Source organism: Apaloderma vittatum, unplaced genomic scaffold (assembly GCF_000703405.1).
Source record: "Apaloderma vittatum isolate BGI_N311 unplaced genomic scaffold, ASM70340v1 scaffold21393, whole genome shotgun sequence".
NCBI classification, from domain to species: Eukaryota; Metazoa; Chordata; class Aves; order Trogoniformes; family Trogonidae; genus Apaloderma; species Apaloderma vittatum.
This window is the reverse complement of record NW_009706680.1, coordinates 10,608-38,360: the sequence shown is the minus strand read 5'-3', so window position 1 is coordinate 38,360 and position 27,753 is coordinate 10,608. Positions and strand designations below refer to the sequence as shown.

Here is a 27,753-nt window from a genome sequence, read left to right as displayed (position 1 = left end):
ATCTAGAAAATATATGTTTATCTTCTGCCCCTTGTCCCTGCCCCTCTGTTGCTGTTTTTGCCAACATCTGGTTTTCAGCATGCTTCTCCAAGATGCCGCTGTTAGGATTCACGCCAGGCAGGAACTTAGGTGGCAGGAAGAAGCCAAACCCCATCTTACATCTCATGTCTGAGGCCACGTAACATACCCAAAGTCAGAGATGGTGAATTTGCCAGTGTCTTCCCTGAGCCTTTACTATCTGATATGAGGTTTGGAAGGATGGTAATGTTTGGCTCAAACAGCCCTCACATGAAAGAGTTTTTGAGTGTAGTGCCTGTTCCACTTGTAATAATCTATAGTTGTTAAATGTATTAACTTGATGGGCCTCTTTTTAGATTTTCCTAAATGAAGATCCCATTCCTCTGCTCTCCAGAGTTATGGGATCTGCTGGCAGAAATACATCTTCTGAAAGTGATAACTCTGATTTTATCACACCACTTTTTTAAAAGTCAAATAGTTTCTGAAATAGTTCTTACTTCCAAAAGTTATTTGAATGTAGTTTGTGGTGGGAGAAGTACCAGATCATGGCAGTACCTCCTGAAGAGGAAAGAACCACTTAAAGTGTTGGCATACCTTAATTTTTACTTGTATGATGACATTTGTTAAAGAAACACTAATTAAAAATGCTTAATGGCTCATTATGTGTGCTAGACAGAAGTTTCTTTAAATGGGTATCAGATTCATACTGAAAAGTTCTTGCCTGCTCTTTCTCTTGATTGCATTTTGTAAAGCATGATTGTCTTCTTGTGTATGACAAAGCAAAATATCACCTATATTGTCGCTACATAAATTTGGGGTAAATACTTATGATACTTAAGGTGCCGTTGATCCCATCTTCATGTAGGACCAGTTTTAGACTGTGGTGGCATTTATAGCATCTCAATGAGTGTTTGGGCTCCGCTGTTTTAAGTACAGCATTAAATAGATTGGTAGAGCAAGGGCAAGAAGGGGTGATGAATCACATAGATTAACTTCCTGTATGTCATGAGCTCTTACACTTGTTTAACTTAAGGTTTTTTTATTCTGCCAACTGTAACTAAAACAGAGATTCAGCAAAATCATCCAGTTTAGAGGCTGCACTGGCATGAGATATTTTCCACCACTTTCTGGATTGTCATCTTAGTTGGAGTGTGCAAGAGCTGTTATGCAATTAGCGTTAGTAGAAGAATAGTCCCCTCTCTGAAGAATCTATGGCTTATGTAGATAAAACAGATGAGATGAGTGTAAAATGAAAGGTCCTGTCTTACAGATGGCAAAATGGGCTTGGAAATTCTGACTAACCTGGAGGATCACACGGGCACATTTAAAAGAGGCCTAAAATGATCCTGTGTCCTTTGTGACAAATACTATACTTTAACTGGAAGATGTTCCTTACTCTCTTATGCAAAAAGAAAGCTGGAAATAGAGGATGGGTTAGGCTTCTCCTGACCACCAGCATTGAACTACCCAGTGGCAGACAGTGGTTTACAACTCTAAGAGCTTCTGATGCTAAGTGTTTGCATATATCATCCAAGAGGCTTAAATTTTTAAGAATTTTTGTTGTGCAGCAAAAGGGAAAAAAGGTACTTAAAAGGCTGAATTAGTGCAATAGGAAAAATCAAACCTGTATTGTTGCTAAAAGTGATCTGATTATGCTCTGTAATTTTGCAGTTATAGCCACTGCTCAGTACTGACGTTTTAGACCTGCTCCTTTCAGATTTAACAGAGCAGAGCTGCAGCATTAAGTTGGACTTGGCCTGTCAGTGACAGAATATAAAACAACCACTTAAATGTTGTTTTTCCTCAGAGTTTTATATGCAGGGTAGATGGATTGGAAATGTATACCATTCAACAACAGCATAAGCTGAGCTCTCTTGGCTTCATGGTGTGCTGTGGTCAGCAGCCAGTTGTATTTCTTCTGGGGAGCTATTGATACAAGTGAGAGTGGAGTGATGAATGCAACCCCTTTGCCAGCACTGGCAGAAGTGCTGCGGCTGCAGAGCGGGCAGAGGAGCGCGGGGAGCAGCCCCTGCTTTTGCACTTCTTTGCAAACTTTCGTCTTTTCTGCTGGCGACGCTGGCGTTCAGCCTGTGCATCTGCTGAGGTGTTTGACTTCTGAAGGGGGGGGTGGGTCTGGTTGATGTACGTCTTGGTTTTAGTCTTCTCTAAATTCAAAGCTGGCTGTTAGAAGATGGTTGTGGAGGGTTTTATCCTACTCCAGACTGTCAAGTGACCTGAAGGTTAGAGTGTCTCCATTCAATATCTAATTCCAAACTACTGTTGCTTCCAGTAGAGACAATCAATAGTAACAGATGTCTTGCATTTTAATTCTTTTTTTTTAATGTAGTACTTACATGGCCCGTATTAGAGGTAGACATGGAGATTTTGAGTTAGGAAGAGAAACTAGAAGCAGCACTGACGGCATTGTTAGCTGTAGCATATTTATAGCTGTGGATTCCAAACATTTTAATCAGCTATGGCTGGCCTTTGGTAATTTGAAAGAAAGACAAATACAGCTTTGTAACCTTTCCTTTGTATCTCCTGCCTGTTTTCTAGATCATAGGATTTCGTAGACTGAGAAATACTGATTTATTTGCATCCATGTTGATTAAGCAAAATGGAGGCTCTGTGATTATAATAGTAATTTCATTTTACATTATGTTAAAACATCTTTGTTGATAGCCAGCGTTGCGGGAACATGGATCTGGAGAGGACAGTGGGAAGTATGTGGGTGCATGTCTATGCATATAAGTTGTTTTAGGGAAAAGAAGCTAATTAATTTTACAAGAAGACTAATTAAAAATTCTTTGTGCAGCAGCTCTTTATCTTTTCTCTCTGAAGTAATATATCTTTTCTCTCTGAAGTAATAGACCAAAATTACATAATTGCCTTAATTTTGGCCCGAGAGGGAATTATCTTGCAGAATGACGGGGAGTTGTTCCTTTTCTCCGTTAAAACTTGGTTAAATTTTAGTCTTGGAGAAGCCACTTCAATGAGAAGAAACGTGAACCCTTGCAAAGCCTGCTTTGTAACGCTAGTGATGTCCTTCATTAGAGTTGACCTGGTGTATGATCGTTTGACCAGATGACACCGTGCAGGAAATGTACTTTAAATTTTTAATGTACAAAATAAATCTTTGATCTGCTGTTACAGTAAATCATCAAAAGCACGAAACATAAAAAACACAAGGCATAAACACCCCCTATTTCTATAAACAGTTGAAGTAGGTTGGATTTCAAGGCAAAGAATTCTTCCCGGGAAATGGCAAAGAATAATTTATTGGAGTAGTTTGCATTGGAGACACTTCAGGTTATGGGGGAAGAATCTTGATTAAATGATGGGGGTAATAATTTATTTTGATTTTTTACATGTTAACTATTTTATGGCAGCAAGTTTTCAAAAATGCCTAAATCGTAGGTGCTTGAGTGGAACATTATGCTTCTTTAATTGTACGTATCTGAACAGCACAGATGACAGCAAATTAACACTGTTTGTCCTTAAACACTTGCAGATAGCATGGAAAATGTACGTTGTAGCTTTGCCTTATGATTTAATGGTCTATTTGCATCACACTTCATCACTTTTCCCTGCAGATTGAAAGCTAAAATTATTTCTTTTCTTTCTAAATAAAATGCGAATCTCTTATGGGTGAAAACAGAAGCTGAGGTCTCAAATGCAACCCCCCACTATGTTATTTAGAAAAAATGTCTTATACATTGGAATGTATTAAAACTAAAAGCATGAACGTACATGAGTGGAGTATCTAAACTCACTGTTCTGCTCATTTAGTGCTTTTGAACTAGCGATAGCGTATGTTAGTAGCTCAAGCAGCAAGTTGCAGTCTTCAGGGCTTGGCAGAGTCGTTCTTTACAGTAACAAAGAATTGAACTTCTGTGCTTTAGTGTGCCATTAAGGTGCAGTCTCACGTTTCAGTGCCTGGGAATTGATTTACTTATTTGATTTCCGGAGACATATGGTGATAATAATAATAACACTGTATAAGCGTTATGTAAAAATACAATATTATACTGGTATGGGCTCTTTGGCAGGCCAGCACTGATGTGCATGCACAAACTACCATCATTTATTTAAGTTTAGACTCATCCAATTTTAGACAAATGGAAATCAATACTGCTTGGGCGTATTAGTGACTAGATTGGAGAAAGAAGTGAAGTGGCACTGTTGCTAAGAAGACATTGTACAAGAAAACACAAATGTATGAATTTTTATGTTTGTTCCTCTTTTGTCTTTCTTTTTCAGGATCTTTTAGTATGCTGTACAAGGATAGACTTTATGACTGTGGTGTGTGTCCCCTATGCAAAACGCATGTCAATGTAAAATGCATGTGTTGTTTGCAATTTTAATGTAGGAATATAAAATTAATGAAGGCCAATGCCTTTTTTGATGCTGGCTGATTATGGATTGGCACAGACTTTAAGCCTATTATAGTCAATGAATGCTGTTTTTTCCTTTCAGATATGTGTCACAAAGATGTCTACACGGAACTGCCAGGGAATGGATTCAGTGATCAAACCTCTGGATACAATTCCTGAGGATAAAAAGGTCCGGGTTCAGAGGACACAGAGTAGTTTTGATCCGTTTGAGAAGCCAACTAATCAAGTGAAGAGGGTTCATTCGGAGAACAATGCTTGTATTAACTTCAAAACTTCATCTGCAGGGAAGGAATCACCTAAAGTCAGACGCCACTCCAGCCCCAGCTCCGTAAGTGCACAGTCCTGACGCTTGCGCGTGTACCAACTGGTGGGATAAATGTTTTTCTTGCTCAGGAAGGAATAGATTGCTTGGAAACAAAACAAAAAGCTCATGGCTACTATTGAATATGTTTCCCATATAGATTTGTAGTGGTATGTATAAAATGGAATAAAAAAATAGAACTTCAAAAATAATATATTTTGAATTTCCTCTCAGATATTAGCTAGGATGTCTTATGGGATTTCTAAGCATTTTTATCTCCTGATCCTGGTATGACATTACAGCTTTTATAGTGTTTATGTTGCAGGATTTGCAGAGGGTGGCTGATTTGTGAAAAGGAATTCTTTCCCATGAAGTTTAGGAATTCATGAGTTGCCTTTTTGATTTTTAGATTTTGATTTTAGAGAAACAGATCAGATTTGACAGATTTTGTTTCCCTTCTAAAATTCTCTTTTTAAAATCAAGTAGTAAAAATAACATTTATTTCCATGTCACAAACTCCGTGTATGTGAGAGGGAGAGAAACAACTGAGAAGGGTTTGGCAACACATCTTCCTGGTTGTTTTGTTCACAAGTATTGTGAAAGAAACTAGATAAATAAAATGTCATAACTTTCTTGAATAATGCTCAGAATAGATTTTCCCCCCAAAACCTTCAAAATTATTAAAAAACTATTTCTGTTATGCTTTGGCAAGAAAAATCCATAACAATGTGACCTTTGAATCGAAGACCTAAGTGGAATGGATTTAGCACTTCAAATCTTAGTTGGCATGAAATAATTTAAAAGGTTGATTGCTGCTTCTTTTTTTCTTTTCTTCTTTCTTTTGTTCTTTCTTCTAGACATCTTCTGTTCTCCCTGCAGAAGTTTGCCTGAATCCTGTCAGACTTCTAAGAAGAAATGGCAGATTCATTTTCCATAGATGAGCTTTGTTTAACCCATATGAATTTAACAGATAAGATGTCACACCTCCAGGGGACTGTCCTTTTTAGAAAAGGTTACATTTTATAATGTGACCATCTGTAGCAAAACTAAATTTGCTTTTTTATCATTGGCTGACATTATATAGCTGTTGCCAAAGATGTCTCTGGTGTGTTCCAGATGAGTCCATAACAAGGAGTTCTTAGCATAAAACTTTTACAATCATTAAGGATGGATGGAGTGGTTTGCACTGTGTTTACTTGTGCACGTAGTGACAGGACGAGAGGGCAGGGTCTGAAACTGCGTCAGGGGTGGTTTAGGTGGGATCTCAGGAAGCACTTCCTCACGGAGAGGGTGCTCAGGAATTGGGATGCACTGCCCAGGGAAGTGGTGGAGTCACCATCCCTGGAGGTGTTTAAGGAGAGGCTGGATGTGGCACTTAGGGGCATGGTCTGGCCGATGTAGTGGTGTTGGGTCATAGGCTGGACTTGATGATCTCAGAGGTCTTTTCCAGCCTCAACAATTCTGTGATTATTGTTTGGCATCACAAATGTAAATTTAAATTATTTTTTTTTAAAGTATTTCCGTAACTTTTTTTGTGATATTAACTCATTCCCCATGTCTGCTGTTCTTAACTTAATTCCTCTTAGAAGCTATTACTACTTTCTGTTAATGCTGTATTTATTTCTATTCTATTAAAACTGAAGGATTTTATTTACTTTGCTTCCAGCATTTTGAAGCAGATTTTTTTGAAACTGTGTTACTGGTGTCTTGCTCTTTTTCAGAGTTTGTAGTACTCCACTGTGTCCGTGATCCAGCTATTTTCTTATGTAAATGATGTTAATACTTCCTCTACTAGTATGCTGCTGATTAGAGCCCTAGCTACACATATAGTTTTGTTAATCTTCTCCTGTGCTGACTCACACAGACTTACTGGGGTTGCCTCATCTATTAAAGTAGGCACATAGGAATTTCCTGAAATACAATACTCATTTCTCAGCTTCCTGTAATTCTCCATGATTTTTATAGCTCTGTTCAGTGAATTCGGTTCTTCCTTCTGCTTGGAGGCATTGTTAGTAATTTTTGACTCTTCCTTGCAAGGAGTGATCCAAAGAGCACCTGGTGAGGAATAACTTGTGGAGTAATGTCAGCATTCACACCAATGGAGAGGGAAGAGCATAACTTCATAGCAAAAGGTGGTATTAGCCCTCTCCTGATGTAAGGTCACACCTGGTTCTGCCCAGCAGACCTAAGTGCAGATGTCCAAGACAGAGATACGATCAATCCACTCCCCTTCCCGCAGAACCTGAATACGTAGCCTCAGGCAGGAGATGTTCTGATGCACGTTTCATTGAGCATATGTCTGTGAGGTTAGTTGCAGGAATTTGTCATTCTCTGGTTTTAGATTACGCTTGAATTGACAGAGGGTTTTAGTTGGTTGGTTGTTTTTTTTTTCTGGTCCTGATGTTGTAGAGCAGATGCCCCTACTACTTCATCTTCTCATCGTTCCTTATTTTTCTTCTGTGTCAGAGGACTGCTACGTATTCTTGCTTATTGAGCTAATACTTGATTCTCTGGAAATTATTCTGCCATATAGATTATACCAGTCTGAACGGGCATTTCAGTTTCTGTAAATGTTCTTTAGCATGCTGTGCCCTCTGGATCTGTACTGGCTACAGTTGTGTAGATGTGTTTCAGTTTGGGCTCTGCTTTCTGAAAGCTTTATTTGAAGATACTGTGATAGGTGTGTGGTACCTACAGTTTGCACTTCCTGTGCTTGATTAGTAGAGGAACTGAATTAGAGGTAGGCTTCCATTCAGTCTCTTGTTTGCAGTCTTCTGTAGCCATCAGGTGGGGAAGTGATGTCTTACAGAAGATACATGGTGGAGGCTTGGAGTTTCCATGTCACCACTTCTACTCAGGTCAAAGTCCTTTATTTGTCTCAGAAGTAACATTTTTCAAGATACGTCCTGAAATACCTTATTCATGATGCTCTGGGGCCCTAGCTGATGTTTTGAGTACTTTCAGAAGCTTTATTAGCTCTCTGGCAGGTATCAGCTTCAGTGTTTGGTGAAGATCACCAAATAATACTCTGCAGGTGGCTTGTTACCCATTTTGTGTTTTCTGTACCTTCAAAATGCTCTGCAGCTTCTGGTGAGAAAGATGACACACACACAGGTTGGAGGAATTGGAGCTCTGTGTTCCTGCCCACAGATTGTCACTTGGAAAATAAATCATTTGCTCTTGAACATGAAGCAATTTTCTGCAGTTAATGTCACACCTTGTTGCAACCCAGTAGAAATCCCATGTTGTTAATTAGTGCAGTAGCATACAGACAGAAGTTAGCATGTTATTTTTTTTTATTCTTGTAAGACAAACTTAGTATTTACACTTACTTTCCACCCGACATTTACATGCTCATTATGCAAAGCAGTCGCATTGTCTTCTGCTCTTCTTTTAAACATAAGAAAACATACATGAGCATGATTTCCATACTATTTGAGCTGATTGAAATTGGATGTTATTACGGAAGGAAATTTCCAGCAGAACAGATTTATCCTTTTATCACAGAATAATGGATAATATTCAACTTGAGGTAGTGAAGTAGCTGTTTGCCTACCTATGCATTACCTGTTAGCTGCTATTAGAAGAAGGGAACTTGACCAACCTTTGCTCTAATCCAGCCCAACACAATACATATGTGTATATATATGCATATATATTGTCTACATGTAGCTATAGTTGTGCATGCTTAGCTGTCTGTATCTATCTTTCTAAAAATCTCTTGCTGAGTCTTTTGCCTGCCAAGGGAAGAAAGTTGCTTTTCTTTTCTCCCTAACTAAAGAAACAGCAAAACTACGAAATAAACTAAAAAAATCCCCACAACTCAAAAAGAAACACATGCCACTGCCCAAAATAACACTGGCTTTGGACGATGGTTTGACTCTAATTCTCTGACAGTTTTGAGATTCACGCTCTGTAGCCATATGGCCATATTTATTTTTCTCCAGTGCAAGGTGAAGCTTTAGTGTATTCAGTGTACACGTTTTATGCATGGAACTAGTACTTTTGCACAGTATGTAAACAGAATATTGCAAGTTTTATAAACTAACCTTCTGGTCAAGATTTAGTTCTGATATGCATTGGTTTGTTCTCTTTGAAAGGCCTAAGATCCACGGCAATGAATTCAGCTGTCATGCTGAAGTATATGTAGTTACTTTTTAAAAACTGAATGCAGCAAAACATTAATCTACCAGTTTACCTAAATGCAAAACATTCATTCAGTTAAAAATAATTGAATAAGCAATGATTTACTGCACTTATTTTTTAGCCTTTTTGAGAGAGCAGCCTCTCTTCTGTTTCTGTAATTTCTATTAATTTTCAGTCCTATTATATGCAACTTTCCTCCAAAAAAGTAGGACAAAAAGCACGAACTGATTATATTAACACATTGTGAATCAGTTGGGTAAGAAACCAAACTTGAAAGCAGGCACTGAAGTCAGAATTTTGTCTAGAAGTTAGGCACCATTTCTGTCTGCCTAAACGCTTGGTGTCCCGTTTTCACCTGTCTTCCTCTTCAGATGTGTGCAACCTTGGCCAGTCTTAGTTACATATTAATTAGTAGGGTAACAGCATCCTTCCTGGCTGATACTTTTTACTGAGGTAAAATAATTTCAGAGTTCAGGGGAAGCTTTAATAATTGTTAACCTGGGGGATACTCTCTAGATGATAAGGCAGATAATGTGGCAGTTGGTCCAGCTCCTGTGCTTTAGTAGCCTGGGAAGCAAGTAAACAGCATTGCAAACGGCTTCCAGTCCTTTCACAGAGAGCAATATGGTTGCTCCTGCTCACGTTTCTCATAATTTATGGCTGGGTGTTAACGGGTTAGAAAGATGCAAGCAACAGCATGGGATCAGACAGTGGGAGAGCTGAGATTAAGGCTCAGTTTGGATTCTTGAAAATGTTTTAATCCCTTGAATATTGCCCTAGAAATCTGTCCAACTTGCAAGATTTAAAAGAAGAAGGGAAAAAAAGGTGATGAAATTGACCTGTTATTTCAGGTGCCTAGAGCCTGAAATTACTGCAAAACATGCAGATGGTTTTGTGAAAGAAGCCTTACTGTTGTGTCAGAGAACACAAAATATAAAATGGTTAAAACCCCCCAATCTTCCATTCTTGTGTTTTAATCTCAGTCAACCATCTTGCCCTACCTTTTACTTTAAAATTTTTCTAGCAATTATTTTTTTTTTTTTGAGGTGTATAACAAAACCTCTTAAGTTTTCACTTTCAGTAATTTGCATTGGTACTGTCAATATAATATTTTTCCCTTGAGGATTGTTTTATATCGGAGTTTAAGATCCCACAGTTTAAAAAAACAAAAAGAAAATATTTATTTAAAACTTAAGCTATTTTGCAGGTATGAAAAATGCATGAGAGCATCACCCACACAGCTTCTGTAAGAATAGTCAGATGTAATTTTCCATTAAAGCTTTCTTTACTACATGGATTTTGAAAATTTTTTGAGAAGGAGTATTCACATAGCGATGTAGTACAAGGACCCATACTGCAAGATCTTGCATGAAACCTGTTATCCCTCCTACAGCCTACATCAATGAAATTACTATTGAAATGACTAATAAGAAATGACCTGGTCATTTCTTTTTGTCTTCATTACTTTTAGTACTCTCATGTCAGTTTGAAATACTAGCTTTTTCTATTTCTGTGTTCAACATTTTGGCATCCTTGTTACTATGATCTGTATTTCCATAACCAGAGGGGAAAAAAATAATCTAATCTTGGTTACTACAAGCCATGCTGCTAAAGCTGCTCACTCCCCGTGCTCAGTGGTGCTTTTAGGCTAATCTTATGCTGGGAAAAATGTAGGCTAATAATAAGAAAACTACCTTAATGGAAACCATTTTCAAGGAAAGTGAAGCATAAAGGCAAATAAAACTCCCAGTGGGTTTCCTAAAGGGAAAGATGTGTGCTGTTCCATGCTCCAGTTCCCAGTGTCCTCTTGGCGATAGCGTGATCCAGTATGATTCTACGATTAACCTGTGCTGACATTCACAGTGACTTGGGACTGTGTTCAACTCTTCAGAGGCACTTTTACTCCCTTCTTTCTTAGTAATTCATCTGTCTTTCCCGTCTGAGTTCTCTGCAAGATGTCTCCCTATCCTGAAGACTGCCAGGGCTATCAGTTTTTTGCTGACTGGTTGTTTACTAACTGTTTAGCTTTTTGCCCATTAAATAGTTCGAGCTTGATCACACATGCACCTGTGGGGTTTTTTTTCTTAGCTTTGAAACTTCTTTATTTGTAGCAAATACAAAGATCTAACACTGATCAACATGCTTCTTTAGACATAAGTAGTCCCACTGATGTTCAGTATACACAAGTCTGTGGGGCCATAGGGAGATCTTCCCTTTGGTTTATAGCCAACAAATCGTGATAAAATTTTGATAGAAATAATTTGAAGGCTTTAATTAGCTAAACAAAAAAATTACACATTCGGTAAATATCCAGTTGTCAGACATGGCAAAGATTGTCCCTTTACCACAGTCCCTCTGCCACAGTGATATATTCTGATATCCAGCCAGCCAAAAATGAGCCCCCAGTGAGCCCAGGTGGCCAAGAAGGCCAGCAGCATCTTGGCCTGTATCAGGAATAGTGTGGACAGCAGGGCCAGGGAGGTGATTGTCCCCCTGTATTCAGCACTGGTGAAGCCCAAAACTGAACAACAGATTCGAGATGCAGCCTCACCAGTGCCAAGTACAAGGGGACAATCCTGTGTTCAGTTTTGGGCCCCTCACTTCAAGAGAGACATTGAGGTCCTGGAATATGTCCAAAGAAGGGCAGTGAAGCTGATGAAGGATCTTGAGAACAAGTCTTATGGGACAGAGTTGAGGGAACTGGGGCTGTTTAGCCTGAAAGGAGATTGTAGTGAGGTAGGGGTTGGTTTCCTCTCCAAAGTAGTAAATGATAGGACAAAAGGAAACAGTTGCAACAGGTGAGGTTTAGATTGGATATTAGGAAAAGTTTCTTCACCGGAAGGGTTTAAAAGCATTGGCACAGGCTGCCTGGGAAAGTGATTGAGTCACCATCCCTGGAGGTATTTAAGAGACATGTAGATGTAGTACACAGGGACATGCTTTAGTGGTGGACCTGGCATTGCTAGGGTAATGGTTGGACTCAATCATCTTAAAGAGCTTTTCCAACTCAAATGGTTACTGTGATTCTGTGTCAGTGTTTTAGAAGGTTAAAAAGCAGTAAGGAGGAGTAAGAAGAAAAGAAAATTAATAGTAGTAGAAGTATTGTAATGTTAGATCTTTAAAAAGTAGCTTTGAACAAACATTTATCAAAATATGTGCATTCAGCTAAAATTAGCTGAAAGTCAGCTAAAATTAGTACTCTTTTCTGCTGAGAAAACTTGTCTGGGTTAAATTGGAGAATTGTGCCAGCTTCCTAAAATAAAAGGGAAATTCTTGTGAGTCTTCTGCATGTGAGATATGTCAGTGGTTGTACATCTGACGTGCTCTGGATGTGTCCCACTCACTGTGTATTTCAGTCAGTCACATCCTGCACAGAATATGGGATTCTTGTGACTCAACAAACACAAATCTTTGTGTATATGTATTCCCATATATTTTTCTGGAAGGAATAAAATACTTCAAAAGAAGAAATCATACTTAAAGGTAAATTTTCTATATTTGATTTTAATATTAGCATTTGCTAAAAAAATATTTTAAAATGGTACCATAGTCTTGCTCTAACAATGCATATTTTTTAACAGAAATGGTTTAAAAAATTTTGTGTTTTTTGCATTATCTCAGTTTTCACATTCTTTATAATCCAGAAATAAAAGGAAAGATGAGAATTGTCTGAACTTCTTACAGTTACAAATTGTTTATGAAAGTAATTTTGAATTAATGTGTGAGGTTTTATTTAGAAAAGAATAATTTGGAAAATGTTGGTGAAATGGTAAATTTATTCCTTCATTTTCTAAAGTAATTGCATCTGCTGAGTGAGATCTGTCTTAATGTTTCATTAAGAAATATAATGCAAATTAGTATGCAACGTCTTCTGCCTTAGCTTTTATTTAATTTTTTTTGGTTAGATCTCCTGAAGTATTTCTCTATGCCAGATACCTTCAAAAATTGCAAGCCTATTTAGATTACAAAGGCAAGGCAAAATAATGTCCATTTTCATCAAGGGAGATCTAGTAGTGTGAGAACATGGGCAGTCCCATCCAGCGATCCAGTTGGAATACTGCTGAGCTGCCTTGCGGAAGTGCTGCAACCTGGAAAAAGGAGGAGGAGGGTGTCAGGCGTGTGGTGTCAACTGCATACGGGACCTGTGGTGGCTGATAGATTGGGTGTCTGGTTGTTTTCTGGTTGTTACTGGTCGGCTCTTACCCAGCCATGGGCAGGCACTGGCGAAGGTGAGGGTGGCAGCTCAGCCTTGGGACTGCAGAGCTGAGCCCTGGGGTTACCACTGAGCACAAGACAATCGAAACCAGCATCTCTTTTGTAAGACCAGGGGTGAGCTCTCCTCGTGGTCCCACCAATGTCAAGTTTTAGTGTTTTACCCATCCTCACTGAGGATATAGCAGCTTCCAGAAGGCGAATGGGTCAAAAAATCCATGCTTCTGGCAGCTGGAGTATGGAGAAATGAGCTTGATGTTGTAGGGCTAATTACTGTTGGTGATTTACTATGTGGTAATGGATTAAAGGCATCCTGTTTCCTTTCAAGATCTTAAGATATCACAAGTTGCTGTGACCTTTATGTTATGGCTTCCGGTGGTATAAAATAAAAGTAAATCTCAGTGTGAAAATAAGAATGGATGTAAAACACATATATAAACCATGTTCTTTTTCTTCCTTGCTATGAGGAAACCAACAGTGAACTATTCACTGTTGACTAGGGCAGCATTTCCACTCCAAACAAAGCTACTCACTGTGTGTTCACTGCAGCCTGCAATTTGGGAAATATTTTGCTGTCCCTCTTTATTATATAGGAGACACTTAAACATCTAACCACTTTTTTTTCTATAGTGTTGTAGTGTTGCATTAGCCCATAATTGGATACTTATATTAGAATGCTCCTCTAATAAATATTTCAGTCACCTCTGTTAGTGACATCTGTAATAAAACTGTGATTAAAAAAAAAAATAAATAAAATTTCTAACCAGATAGAATACGTTCTTAGGCACAGATTGGGAATGCAGAATATTACTGTCTTATCTATAATGAAGTGTTCCAAATAGTGTAACAGTAAAAAGATGTGAGAGCTCCCATATGACTAATTTTCATTAGTCTATTAATGTTTAGGAATTGGATAGAACAATAATAGGTTGTTCTGTGGATTGGACGGAGATGAAAGGGCTCAATTTTGCAAATATACATAGATGTGTATATCCTGATACCATTCAATAGAAAGTTGGGATATTAGTCACAGAAAAAGGTGTAAATATGCCAAAGTGCCAAGATTTTGCTTTAGGATAAATTTAGAATAGTTAAGCAAAGAGAACTTTTGCATTTTCTGGCTAATAGTTAATTGGGTGTAGTGGAGAGGTAATATGGTACCTGGATGCTCTTGTCTGTTTAAATAAAAGTTCAGTTGGTTTAAAACTTTTGACGACAGTATTAAATTTGCACACAGATGTGTCCTGTACTGTAACATTTATTTCCTTTCAAAAAACTGAATCTTGAGTACTTTTTGTAAATCAGGCTTAAGATCCTGTAGCGGTGCATGGCTTAGAGTCTCCCTATTGAATTGAACCCTAAATGTGCTGGGTTTTCTTGGCTGCTTTTCTTCGTAGCATTATAACCAGAGTACTATCAGTTCCTGTATGTGATTTGGGCATCAGTGCTGACTCTCCAAAGTTTCTGCTCTGTACTCTTTTGGTTAGTTTAGGTGCAAGACATCCAAGCCCTGCAGTCTGAAGGATATGTAGATAATGCTGAGGGCAACTGCAGGTCAGTTTTTTGCAGTGTCCTTCTAGTCTTGGGGGTAAAAATAAAAAAAAAACACCTTTTCCTGCAGACAACTGGAAAATGTGGAAATTTGGGAAAATGGGATGCCCTTAAAAAGCTTTCAAAACATTTTCCAAGGACTTCATCAGAGGTGAATTTCTGATTTTTCAGCATTGCGGTGTTTTCTGTTAGGACTGTGTAAAATTAGGGCAAGTACCAGCCTGTTGTAAAGGCCAGCTGAGATATCTGGCCCGTTCAGCAAGAATCATTGCTTAGCTTGGTTCAGTTTTAGACCCCTCACTTAGGCTGCGGATATTAAGGCTGCAGATATTAAGGCTACAGGACTTCGCTCAACTGTGCTGCATACACATGCCATTAAAAGTCTAGTGTGATTATATCCACGATCTGAAGACTGTAAACATAATTCAGAATCAAGATATTTTCATGAAAAATGCATTCCCATAGTATTTTGACCACTGTCTGAACAATGATTTATGTAATGGGACAATGACTGCTTAGAGCAATGTTGTTTGGGTGGGCTATAGTCTAGAAAAAAACAAAAAAAAACCCCAAACTCAACTCTTCTAATGTCATTTTATAGGGCAGATTAAGACTGTTGCTTAGATCTTTTAACAAGGATAAGATGGCTTAGTTGTTTATGATCTTTTTCCTTGTATCAAGTGATATATGTGAAAAATAAACTAGAAACATCTCTTTGATTAAGAACAAAATCCTTTTTGATAGTCCCAGTGATGTAAACGTATTGGTTGATATCAGGAAGCACGATCTGAGTTGTTGAATGATGTTTTATTTGAGTAGCCTGTTACATGGTTTCATTAGCTCTGCCATTAGTATTTTTTTTAAATTATTAGCTGATGAAAATATGCAATTTATGAGTTTTGATAATGATATTTGATCTCCAAAGGGTGAATCAAAGCAGTTAATGTTGTGGGTGCAATACATGCTGAACGGTCATCTTTTTTTTGTTTTGTTTAGCCTACAAGCCCCAAGTTTGGAAAAGCAGACTCATACGAAAAACTGGAAAAACTAGGGGAAGGATCCTATGCAACAGTATACAAAGGGAAAAGCAAGTAAGTGGTGGTTTTTTTCATGTAATTTTGTGTGTAAAGGAAGATAAGCAGAAAGTATTGACTGCTGTTGCTGCACTTGTACATAGATCCTCATGAATGAATGCAAAGTGCTACTGACTGCCATGTGCTCTAGTCAGAGGCTGAGACCATACTGCATAGGTAACATATTCCTTTCACATCAGAAAATGAGATCTCATCCTGTTAGTCTGATGTTTTGTTTGTATTTTAATATTCTACTACTTTCTCAATTACTAAACCAAATTAATTTTAGGGGTGAAAGCATGATATACTGTCAAGTAGTTTTTTTTCCTGATACTCTGAGAACAATTCTGAGTATATGCAATAAGTTGTTAGTCTTTTGTTTGCCATTATTAAACAGCTTGAATAAAATAACATGAAGGGAATGAATGGAATTTTGGACTGCCATAAGTTTAGTTTGTTTAAAGAGTCTATTACATGTGTTGCAAGTAGTCCACCTTCAAATAGTCTACTGTAAATATGTCAAATATATTTTCAGCCACTTTAATGTTGTTTTAACTTTTTTATCCCTAATGCTCTAAGTGCTTCTACGTTGTATAAAATGACACAGTAAACCCACTTAAAATATACTTGTTGAGCTAGTGTTTCAGTTGAGAATTAGCTTTTGTCAAGGAGAATGACTTGTGCAAGTTTTCATAATCAAATTTTCAATACTAATAGAGCAGTTCTGAAAGAAGGATTGAATATATGTGATATCTTTATTTAAAAACTTTGTCTTGTGAATGATAAATGAGGCAGTTCTACCATTCTCAGCAGAGAGAATATCGTGATAGTCATGGGATAGAATAACTACTGAAACAAGGAAGTATGTGGTAACGTGCTCTCCTCTCTCAGTAGCTTTGAGATTGATGAGTATAATGACAGCTGATACGAGTAAAATGATGTTCTAAATGTAGAAGAAGTTGTTACGCTTCTGCTATGCCACTGTATGTGTTGTCGTCCACTAGCAGCTTTATTCAGGAAAATGCAGTATGTTGTATTTTTAATGGTTCAGTTACGCATCACCATAAGTTCCAGACATTATACACGTGGAAGCTTTTTATTGGAGTCTATGTAATATAAGAAAACGATACAGATTTCAGCTTGGCCCGTAGTGAAATCACAGCATGTATCTGGTGATAGCTATTCCATATGCTTAGGCTTTCAGTTAGATTGAACTAAGGCAACAGGATTGCTAGATGTCCTGTCAATCAGTGGAACAGACTGGAAGTTAAAACCAAAGCATGGTGCTTCCCTTAAGCTATTTCGTTCAGTGAATGTGCTCTGAAACATAGATTGGATAGAAATATTAATTTATTTTAGTAGAGCTGCCTACAGATCTATAAGAAATACTTCAATGATTTTAATGGTAGTTGAATAATAAATTGAAATTACTAGGTTCTCTGCATTATAAATAGCAAGCTGTGGATAAGTAGTTTGAATTATAACTACTGTATGTAACTTTATTCTGTTTAATAACATCTTTTGCAAGGCCTTTAAAATGTATTTTGAAAATTGTATGTGTAACTAGAGTGTAGATAAGAATGCATATGCAGAGAATATTTCTAATGCTATAGTAATGTTCCTTCATCTGCTTAATTTTGTTTGGCTTATTTTTTTCTTCCCATTGAGAATTGAATAATTCCCGTATTACACAGCACCATCCAGATTTAGCACCTCAACTCCAGACTTCTGCTTCTTGAACTGGAGAAATAGTTGAATTACTTCCCAGCAGGAGGAGATTGTACTTTAAGAATAGACAAAACACTCGAACAGCTATCTGCTCTTTCAAAAGGAGCTGTTGGTTGAGGCAATGTAGCTCTGTTATCTCTTCTGTCTCCATGAGAAACTGAGGAATCTCTGGCCAGGATAGTGTGCCCAAAGAAGAAAGATCATCATTGCTACGATATACTCTCTTGGGGAAGATAGATGAGTGGACGAATGGACGGGCCAACACTGGCCATTCCAAGAGAGCCTGACTTTGCTGCTGCTTTTCTGGCTGACTGGCTCTGACTGCTTCTAGCTTTATCTAAAATGATACGTGAATAAATACAATTTTTGTCTAGCACCTGATGTAGGTACGTAGGATGAGACTGTGATATGCATCACTGTGTTACTCTTGCTGCAGACTCAGTGGGAAGAAAAATGAACAAAATGGGTCAAAAGAAGACTGTTTTGAATAATGCTTTGTACTCAGAATTATTGTGCTTAAAATTTGTCACCAGCAGCATGTGGCAAGTAGTGGGATTTGTGTTTTTTAATGCATTTCCTAAGATATATTTCAGCTTTTTAAATTATTTCCCCTGCTGATCCTAATGATAGAATAAAAAAAATTCATGATCTTAGCTTATTATTTGGAAAGATTAAAAGATGCCTACCTGCCTCCAAAGACACAAAGTCAGCCATTCCTTTATAAAAATTTAAAGAAATTCATTCAGTGACTTGCTCTAAGGGCAAGCTTGTCTTTTTACAACTTCAGGCAGGATCAGTTGTACCAAGTCCTTGCCTTCCTATCAAACCCATTAGTTTTCTGTCTGTTTGAATCTTTGTGGTAGTATCCCAGGAAAGTGAAATGAAGTGGGCTAATTCCTCTCACTGGATGATGTATTTCTCTATTGTAGTCAGATAAAAATAATTCCCTGGGGTGAGGAAGCAGCAGAGTGAATAGCGCTGTGTTATTGAGGAAAGTGAAGCAGTATTCTCTTAGGCTGGGCGTTCTTGTTTATTAGAGAAATAGCCAAGCAGACATTTGTTTCTGGCTGACAGTTGCATCAGTAGGCAAATCTATTTGATTTCACGTGTGGCCCATCAGGCGTGCGTAATGAAACTCATTTTGGCATGTTCATGTTCTGCTTTCATTCAGGTTAGACTCTCACATGTTACTTTATTGTATAAAATCCCAAGAGGCTGGTTACTTCATGAAATTCAGATCACTTTGAAGTGATTTCTGCATTATTTTATTTTTTAACGAAAAATTTTGGAGAAGTAGGCCTAGTAGTTTACTGATACCACTGTAAAAAACTGTGCAAGTTCCATTGACTCTGTGTTTGGCTGAACATTTGCCATACAATAGATGCAAAGCAATAGGTGCGTTTTGAGTTCTTTTATCAATTCTTTGTGCGGTTGAGCTGAAGAAGTGCTGTCTGTCTGCTATAGACATGTGTATCTTACTGCTACCAGTGACCACCTTCCCTCTCCAGCTTGATTATAAATTTACCTGAATATACAGCAATGGGATATGGCTTGATCTGTGGCGTATAAATATTGATGTGAGTTATGAGAGTCTGGAGATGAAGCTGGTGGCAGCACTGGGACCTGCTACCAGCCAGAACCCCTTACGAAGCAGTGTGAAGGCCTTGCATCCCCACGCTGGGAACTCTGTGTATTGCAATTAAGGGGAAAAACCTGTGCTTTTGGCAATATTACGAGTTGGCAGGGTTTCCGTCCTCTCCTCCCGCTGTGTTCAATTGCCCTTCAAGGCAAAGTATTAAAAAAAGATTACCTTGGTTAAAGTGATGTGATCTGTGACTGCTGCTTGCACAGCATGCATCTGTGTCTCAAGAGGCAACCCAATGGGATCTCCACTCCTCCTGCACTGCTTCTTGCTTGTCCATGTGAGGTTCAGTGTACCTTTACTTTTTTTGCACCATTACTCAGTTGCCTCAAAGTATTGCAAAAATGTGTAGAATTTGTAACAGAGAGCTCCATACATTTTTGCTTCAAAACGACATAATTTCAATTTATCCCTTTTAAAGTCTTTGTCCTAATAAGTTCTGGTATCTCTCCCTTTTAATATGAGACATGGGTAGAGCATGGAGCAGAGCACAGTAGAAACTGATGCTGTCAGCAAGACCTCAAAAGCTGCAGAGGTAGGGCTGTCTTCCAGTTGAGAAACCTCTCCCATTTTTGTTTGAAATCTGGTGTGGGTGTGGGTGTGTGTGTCTGTGTGTGAGTGGGTGTGTGGGGGTGTATGTGGGGGAGTGTGTGTGTCTGTGTGTGTGTTTTCATTCAAGGGGTGTGTGTGTTCCAGTCTGTGCAAAAAATAAAATGCCACAGCTACCATAAAAAAATACCTTTTACATTTATCTCCATCAAAAGCAGTACCTTTTACTGCTCACCTGAAAATCAATAGCAAGTTCAGGGTATAAAGTGTGGATCTTAGAGAGAAATCGTGCTCAGGAGGGTGGCCACCATGCTCTGCACTGGCTCCAGTTTCCATGCTGTGTTTTTCTTGGGGCAGCAGGGAATATTTGAATTATCAGTGGGAACTACTTGTATCTGTTGTTGACATAATGTATTGTAGTATGAGTTATGAAATATTTAGTTGACCTTCAGATTTCATATATATGTTTGTGGATGACTGCCTGCAAGAAAAAGGATAACTTAAATATTTTGATTTTTTTAATTATAATTCTGAAACCTTCACTGTGGATGACTCACAGGACTAATTGCTGTTCTGACTTTTTTTCAAGTTGCAGAATTTCTTTTATTTATCATGAAACCTTCATGACTCTTTCATTGTCTTTTCTTTTGTGTCATGGATTATGAAAAGGAACTTCATGGTTATCTACTAGGGCTTCCCTTTTTTTTTTTCTTGGTTTTTTTTCCCCCTCATTTTTTTGACTATTGTGCTGCATTGATTTTTGTAGGCTACTTTTTACTGTATGTTTTGAAGTCATTACATGGATTTATAAAGTGCATACATAGATACTTAAAAAAACCCCTCTACCATTGTAAATCTTTAATAAAAACAATAACTTCAAGGTGAACTAGATGCAAAACTAGTAATAACTAGATGTTGAACTGAAATGCAAAATGGTGGAAAAAAGTAGTGTTAAGTACTAAAATAAGTTACGAAACTTTTAACTACATACTATACTGATCATTTACTGAGTGAATTTCTCAGTGTTTAAAAGAACATTACACTATATACGCTGTGTTTCAACATGGAAAGCAAGTTATAGAGGTTACTTAGCCGGGTTACTTAGCATTTGAGCAACCTGATCTAGTGGGAGATGTCCCTGCTCTTAGCAGGGGGGGTTAGAACTAGATGATCCTTAAGTTCACTTCCGACCGTGACAATTCTGATTCTAGGATTCTATTATCTCTTGTAGCAGGGGATGAAACAGGAAAGAAAATCTGTTATATTGCTTACCCAGGATTACACAGGAAAATGTGGTAGAAAAACTAGGATAGAACACAGTTGTATTGGATGCAAGTGCTAAAAAACCTATTTGGTAGTAACTTTTTGGCACTGACACATCTATGTGTGGCTGGAGTGGTAGAACAAACACTGAAGTAATTTGCCAATTAAATGCCATTATGCACCAATGTATTTGCCGGTTAGCCGTGGAGCAGCATCTCTCAGAAGGTCCCCTGGGTGGGCATGCAGAGTTGTAAGGAGTCACTTTACCTGTGGCATCACTATGTTTGTCTTCAGATTCTCTTTAGTTGAAAATCAGTTCTTTATATGAAGGTCAGTGGGACCGAGAGAGATGCGAGGTGTATAGAGGAGGCCTAGTGCTGCGCATCACTCTCCTGGCTGCCGGTCCCAGGTGATTTGCTTCCAGAGGCGTAGGTCAAGAGCAGGCCCTGTGCTTAGGTGTAGCAGCTGATTACTTTGAACTGAATGATATGGACTGAGAGGTGGGGACAAGGGACCTGGAGGTAAACGTTGTGATGATGTTCACCTGCTCCTGTTGGACTGAGGGCTGCCACATTGTTTGCGTGAGACTGCCTTGAGTCTTGTGAAGAACAGGATCTATGAGTTCCAGTGACAATGCTAATTAATAATTTAAATACTTAATCTCTCCTGGAACCCTTTGATCTTCTATTTTTCGGCACTAATAAATGTCAGCATTATGAAGTATCTTTAATCCACTGGCTTATTCTAAAAAAGGGTAACTTCTTTTTGGGATGGCAGTTAAAAGATGTCAGGAACCAAAAAGAGAAATTGAGAGACTGTGTTAGTCACTTGAGTATTTGCACCATAGGGCTTTAGCGGGACTCTGAGTGATTTTTGTAAACTACAAACATAAGTCCTTGTCAGTAAGAGAAATATAATATAAACCATGTTTACACTGAACTGTCTTTTATGATAATGACTAAAAGCAGCATTTCCTTCAATGGGGAATTAGTTACTCGTTGGTAAAAGAGGTGACTAAACCTGCAGTGAATTTGCCTCTGTCAGGTTCCTTCAAAGGAAAATTCTGGCAGAGCCTGGTTTCATACGGTCAACATGGTCTGTTTGGGATTTTAGATGACTGTGACATGAGTATCACTACAGAGTAGATCAAATTAGTTATTCGCAGGCTTTTATCAGCAAACTTTAGGCTTTTTGTGTGAATGAGTATTTAACAATTGAGAGTTACTTTTCTTCATAAGAATTAGTTTCTTGAAATGTGTGTCACAAAGAAGGGCATTGTCCTAATACCATGTACTGTTTTTTCTTTCCAGAAATGTTCCAAACCTTAACGCTGGCTTGAATTATGGACTCAGCCTCAATTCCAGCCAGTGGTGAAACTCCATATTAAATAAATAGATTGAAATGAAAGTGGCTGATTTTATGTTGACTCTTCAAAAGGCATTATTTTTAGCACATTTATTGCATCTAAATATAACTGAAGAACTTGAGAAAATAGTGTTATTGTACTCTTTTGTACTCTATGTGGCATCATCAGCATTATCGCCAGTGAAGCCAATTAAGTCATCAGTTACTTTATATTCATCAGTATTAGATGTTCTTAATGATGCATTAAAACATTAAATAATTTTCAGTCTTCTCTACTTTCTCATAAGTGGCCATTTTTATAAATGTATTTATTTTGGCTGTGCTGATAGGTGCTGTTTTAGAAAAGGCAGAATGACACATATTAGCACTTTTTGTGAGATCTGGTTCATTTGTATTTTTTATAATACACAGACATTTACTATATGCCACATAACCAGTTTGGACTCATTTTTCTCTTGCACATATTGCATATAAAATTAGAAACTTATTAGAAGAGATTATGTAACAGTAAAATGCTGAATTTCCATAAATTGGAAAACTGTCCATCAACTGCTGCTGATTAGCCTGGAGCCAAGTGTATTTGTGTGATAATTAGAGAGGCTTCAGGACTTCTGTTCTTTCTCTGAAGATTTTTGGATGAGAGAGAAGAGATAGTTTAGGAAGTAGGATGGCTTATAAGTTAGAAAATAAGAACTTTATAATCAATATTGTCCTTAACAGAAACTAATGAGGCAGTTGACAGGATGAACATAAGTGAAATCCCTGACCCAGTTAAGTGTATTGTTTTGAGAAGATCTGAAACTGTTTACTTTGGACAGTGAGCAAGAGAGGCGATTTAAGGAATCCTAGATGTTAAAAGGGGCAACAGCATTGCCTTTTCACTGTCTAAAAGGCCGTCTACCTGTCAGTTTTTCTAGTTGCATTTGAAAATAATGAAAATCCTGAGCATGCTTTGAAAGTTTTGGAAGATAAATGTGAAGTAATATCTGGGAGGAATTCTGCTAACCTTATCTGATGACTACAGAAGATTGCAAAGACAAGTTTTGATAGGTTGCAGACGTAATTTTTTCCAGGTCTCTCTTTCTCAATGTTGTTTTTAAAGAAATTGCCACATTATTTTGGCATGTCATCACAAGATTCAGGGCATAATTTCATGACATAGCTGGCTTGATCCCATGGTGTGTAGCTTCTCCAGAGGTGGTCCCAGTTCTTCTTCTCATGTATTTTCTAGTGTTTTTTACTTTAAAATGTGGGGGAAAAAATGCCTTTATTGTTTTTTAAAATAAAATTTAGTTCTTTTGGAAGGGCCAGTGTTCTCCTGTTTAAGCTCCCTGAGCAACCTCACTGTAGGGTCTGGCAGGAGTGTTAGCACATGCAAGACAGTGACAGGAGTGTGTGGCAGAGATTTAGCAGGAGCAAGGCTGTACCCTAAGGTAGCCCTTAGCTCATCCCTGCAGCATGGTCTAGCTGCATCTGGAGATTGCATCAGTGGGAGAATAATTAAAGGATGTGAATATACACACCTATCTCTTTTAATTGATGATACTTCATAATTTCTCGCATCTCCAGTTTTATATGCCTCTGTTTATAGAAAATGAGCTCATTTCCTGGGTAGGAAATGAGAATAAGGGGACTTGTTTATTCTGGAAGTTATAGATTGATATATTGGAGAAAAATAATACTAAAGGGGAGAATGAAATCCCAGAGGAACACTGTTTGATCATTTCAGTAGTATGAAGACTTGCTATGATGTGTCAGGAGGATGACAGGTACCAGTGGCAAAGTGGCAGTGATAACTAAATAGTGCAGGCCACCCACTGTGTTTAATTGTGAATCCTTCCAAACGAGTTCCATACTGTTGCTGTTTGTGTTATTACTCTTAATGAACCAATGGAATGTAGACCTTCAGAATAAAAACAACAATCTGTACAATGCTGTGTGCTATTTGCCTATCTCTCTGGCAAGAGACTTCACATCCCTGTTTCCTTAGGACTTCCCTGATCTGCTTTTTTCCACTGTATTTGGCATTGCCTTCTCTGAATGCCGCATCTAACCTGTTCTTAATCTGCAAAATGATCATGTTTTTCTGGTTTAAATTTCTCTTGGACGGTTATTTCATCTATTGTAAAATAATTAAGTTATCCAACTTATTTATGTGTATGTGATAGGTAGGGTGGTGTATTAGTGGAGGGATTGAAAACTACACATGTGTATGAACTGCATGTCTGTCATCAATCTTTCTACTTCATCTTTTATTACGTTTTATTCTCCTGTCTGTCCATGACATATGAAGTTACTTGGGGCAAGCCTTATCTTTTTCTGATGCCAGAAGTGCTGTTTAAATCTAAAAAGGAATATATGTAAGGCAATTATAAGGAGAAATCCAGATAATCCTGTAGAGTTAAGTAGATAATTATCTTTCAGCAGTGATTAGCATCCTGAGACTTAAACTGATGTCAGTCTGAAATACTATGAATAGTTGGAAGGTGATGAGGAAACCATCTTTTGGTAACCAGTACTTTTTAAGTTGCTTAGGGTCATTATGCAATGCTGTGTATAGGGCCACTGAGAGTCTAACAACTGCAAAAGAAGAATTATTGGAAGTAGTAAGACAGTAGCCATCCTGTTACTGAAGCCATCTAACTGCAAAAATTGAAAGCCTGAAGAAGAAGATAAATTCAGACTTGGTGAGTGTCCCTATCACCTTGCTGAGAAGAATGAATACTTCTAGGGCCCGGTACAATAAGGAATTGCCTCCATGACTGTAGGAGTGTGAAAGCTCCAATGCTTCCTTGAGTTTTGTGGCTCTAAGGGGTAATTTTGCTTTTACAAAAAGAAATAGCAATAGTAACGTGATGATGATGATGCCTTTTCAATAAGCTATCCTGACCATTGCTTGTCGTACCTGGGGAGTCTATTGAAGTTTCAGAGTATTAGTTTGTTCTTGAGTAGGGTAATCAATATCAGTTTTTATCTTTCATTCAGTTTTTGTGAGATTTAATTTGGATAAACTGAACCGAGTTTTTTTGCAAGGTCTTAAATGTGATTCGTGTGTAGTGAAATTTTGAATACTAAAAGTTAAACCAGCCAAGGAGATTTTAAACTAGAGTGGCCTGTTGTGAAATGTCAGTTTGTCCCTTGAAGCATTACAGCCTAAACTAAGTCATTACAGCCTAAAACTAGCCTAGGCCTTTGTAGTCAAGAACGTATTTTAGGAGCCACCCTTCCCTAATGGGAAATGGTCAGATTGACCTAAAAAATATTCCCTATCTCAAACTTCCATAGCTTTTTGAAGGTGGTAATTATGGATGTGATGCAGTGGGAAGGAGACAATCAGTATAAATATGAATATACTGCAAGTGGGGCTATTGATGAAAATCATATATCTTTTTCTTTGAACAATTTGATGAAATAAAGCACAGATACTTTAAACCATATCTTACAACGTGATACTTCTTAACAAAGCTTCACTTCAGTGCTGTGATAGAAAGGAAACAGACTGACTCACAGAAAACTGAGATCATTTCTTGGATTACATCTGAGTGTGAAAATATAAATTTGACATTATGGAAGCTATGAAGTGTTTCTTACAGTGCTATAAATGAATCACTGGCATTAACAGGAAGAAATTGAATAAGTACATGATGGGAAACAAGTTGTTATGAGAAATACTGTTTCTGCTTTAATTTTGTTTTTTCTTGTTTCTCCTTCCCATCCCCTCTTGCCCTTTCAGGGTAAATGGAAAGCTGGTGGCATTGAAGGTGATTAGATTACAAGAAGAGGAAGGAACCCCGTTTACTGCTATCAGGGAAGGTATGCACTCAATTTAATGATTACACATGGGTATTTTTATAATTACATTGCACTTCTTATTTCTGTGCCCTGCTATAGCGAATAGCTTGAGAATTCAAATTATATGGTTATGTTCTCAGTAGGAAGAAAATTTGGTGCTTCAAAAACAAAGCCTCTGGTGTGGGATTTCTTGTTAAAGAACGCGTCTCTGCCTCTGCTTTGGCTCCTGTTAGATTTACTATACAAATGAGTACTTAAGAGCGTGTTTAAAGTGGGTGTGAGAAGTCACTCTGGAAGATGAGGGAACTGTGTAAGTCATGCTTCTCGCCTGCAGGCAGCACCTAAGATGGAGGGAGATGTAAGTTTTCATGTACCCGCAGCGTGAAACAAAGAAAAGCATTTCTTAATGAAGGCAGTCAGAAGATCAGGGAACAAAAATACAGGCGTCTTAAAAGCTCTGTGTAGTTTGGGACTAGCCTGTGTTTGTTTTTCCTTCCCCATGGACTCTTGCATGGCTTTGGAATGACTCTTATCTGGTGCGCTCGGAGATGCCTGCTACGCGTTCTGCTCTGCTCCTTTATCCCTCCTTGTCAGCCTCTTGTGGTCCCTTGTGACAGCTCCTTGATCTGAGCCTGCCTGTGGCCTGCTCCTTCACAGGAATTGCTGGATGTGCCTTCTCTGGGTGAGCCTCCTCTGTTAGAAGGTACTAAAAATGAACCTTGATGAAGAAATAATAAGCAATTTGCTCTCACACCACTGATTCAGAGTCAGTTGAAGCTGAAGAGACTAAAGAGACTGTTTTGGCTTGTGAGAGAGTTTTTAAATCTGTGCTGACTCTCTCAGTGTAATTCCCAAGGGAGGTACCAGAACATCAGCTCTCTCAGGGTCCACAGCGAGGCCCTGCGGTGGGAGGTGGGTGGTGGGTGATGGTGTGGCTGTGACAGCCGCAGTCCCAGCAGCCCCAGCTCCCTTGTCCCTCGCTGCTGCCTACGTTCCTGCAGCTGTGCATATGCCCCAAGTCTGCCTGTACAACGAGCTCGTTTTGGGGAGGACTGGGCAAAAAACCCACAACCATATTTCAGGTGATTGACACCCTGAATTTAGAAGCCTTTAGAAGCTACTTTAAAGTGCCAAGGATTTCCATCCCAAGGTTGCGCATTTTAAAGGGGGCTCTTTCTCAAAGGAGGGAAATCCATGGGTGGCCAATTTATGAAGGAATTTCAGCAGTTCTTCCGTAGTGCTTTGTTTGAGGAATAATTATTGAATGATGTGACACATTTATTCATAACGATATATGTTTTATCTGTGAGCTGGCTGTCCCCGCAGCTGTGCTGTGATAATGAGGTGTGCTGAGGGTTACAAGCACAGCTTTCAATACTGGCAGTGCCGAGTTCAAGGCACAACAGCCTGTATTTCAAATACATTTATTGTTCTCTAGGTTTTTAATTTATATGGTACTTACTTAATAAGAAAATATAAAGGCAAGCTTTCATGAAAATAGTTTTCACAATGTCGCTGGAGAAGTTTTCCTTTTAACTGTGACTACAGCACAGTGGTTGAAGCCAGTTAAAATTCTGGTATTTCAGTATTAATAGACCAAAACTTTTGTCTAGAAAAATTCTTAAATTTATTAATTAATATATATTTTCTTAAGTATGTGATATCTCACTGATTTTGATGGGACTATATGCAGCTATTGTATTTCTAAGTACTGAGACT

At 38.2% G+C, this 27,753-nt stretch overlaps 1 protein-coding gene across 1 annotated transcript in view; it reads left to right on the top strand.

The window, feature by feature from the left end:
• The window catches only part of LOC104271274 (cyclin-dependent kinase 14), a gene marked incomplete at its 3' end in the record, with an annotated part of 39,398 nt that extends 13,343 nt beyond the window's left edge, over positions 1 to 26,055 (top strand). The window contains exons 2-4 of the mRNA XM_009865894.1: positions 4,495 to 4,740; positions 15,619 to 15,713; positions 25,976 to 26,055. Coding sequence (XP_009864196.1) covers positions 4,495 to 4,740; positions 15,619 to 15,713; positions 25,976 to 26,055 — 421 coding nt within the window. The remainder of the gene's footprint in view (positions 1 to 4,494; positions 4,741 to 15,618; positions 15,714 to 25,975) is intronic.
• Between the last annotated feature and the right edge of the window lie 1,698 nt (positions 26,056 to 27,753).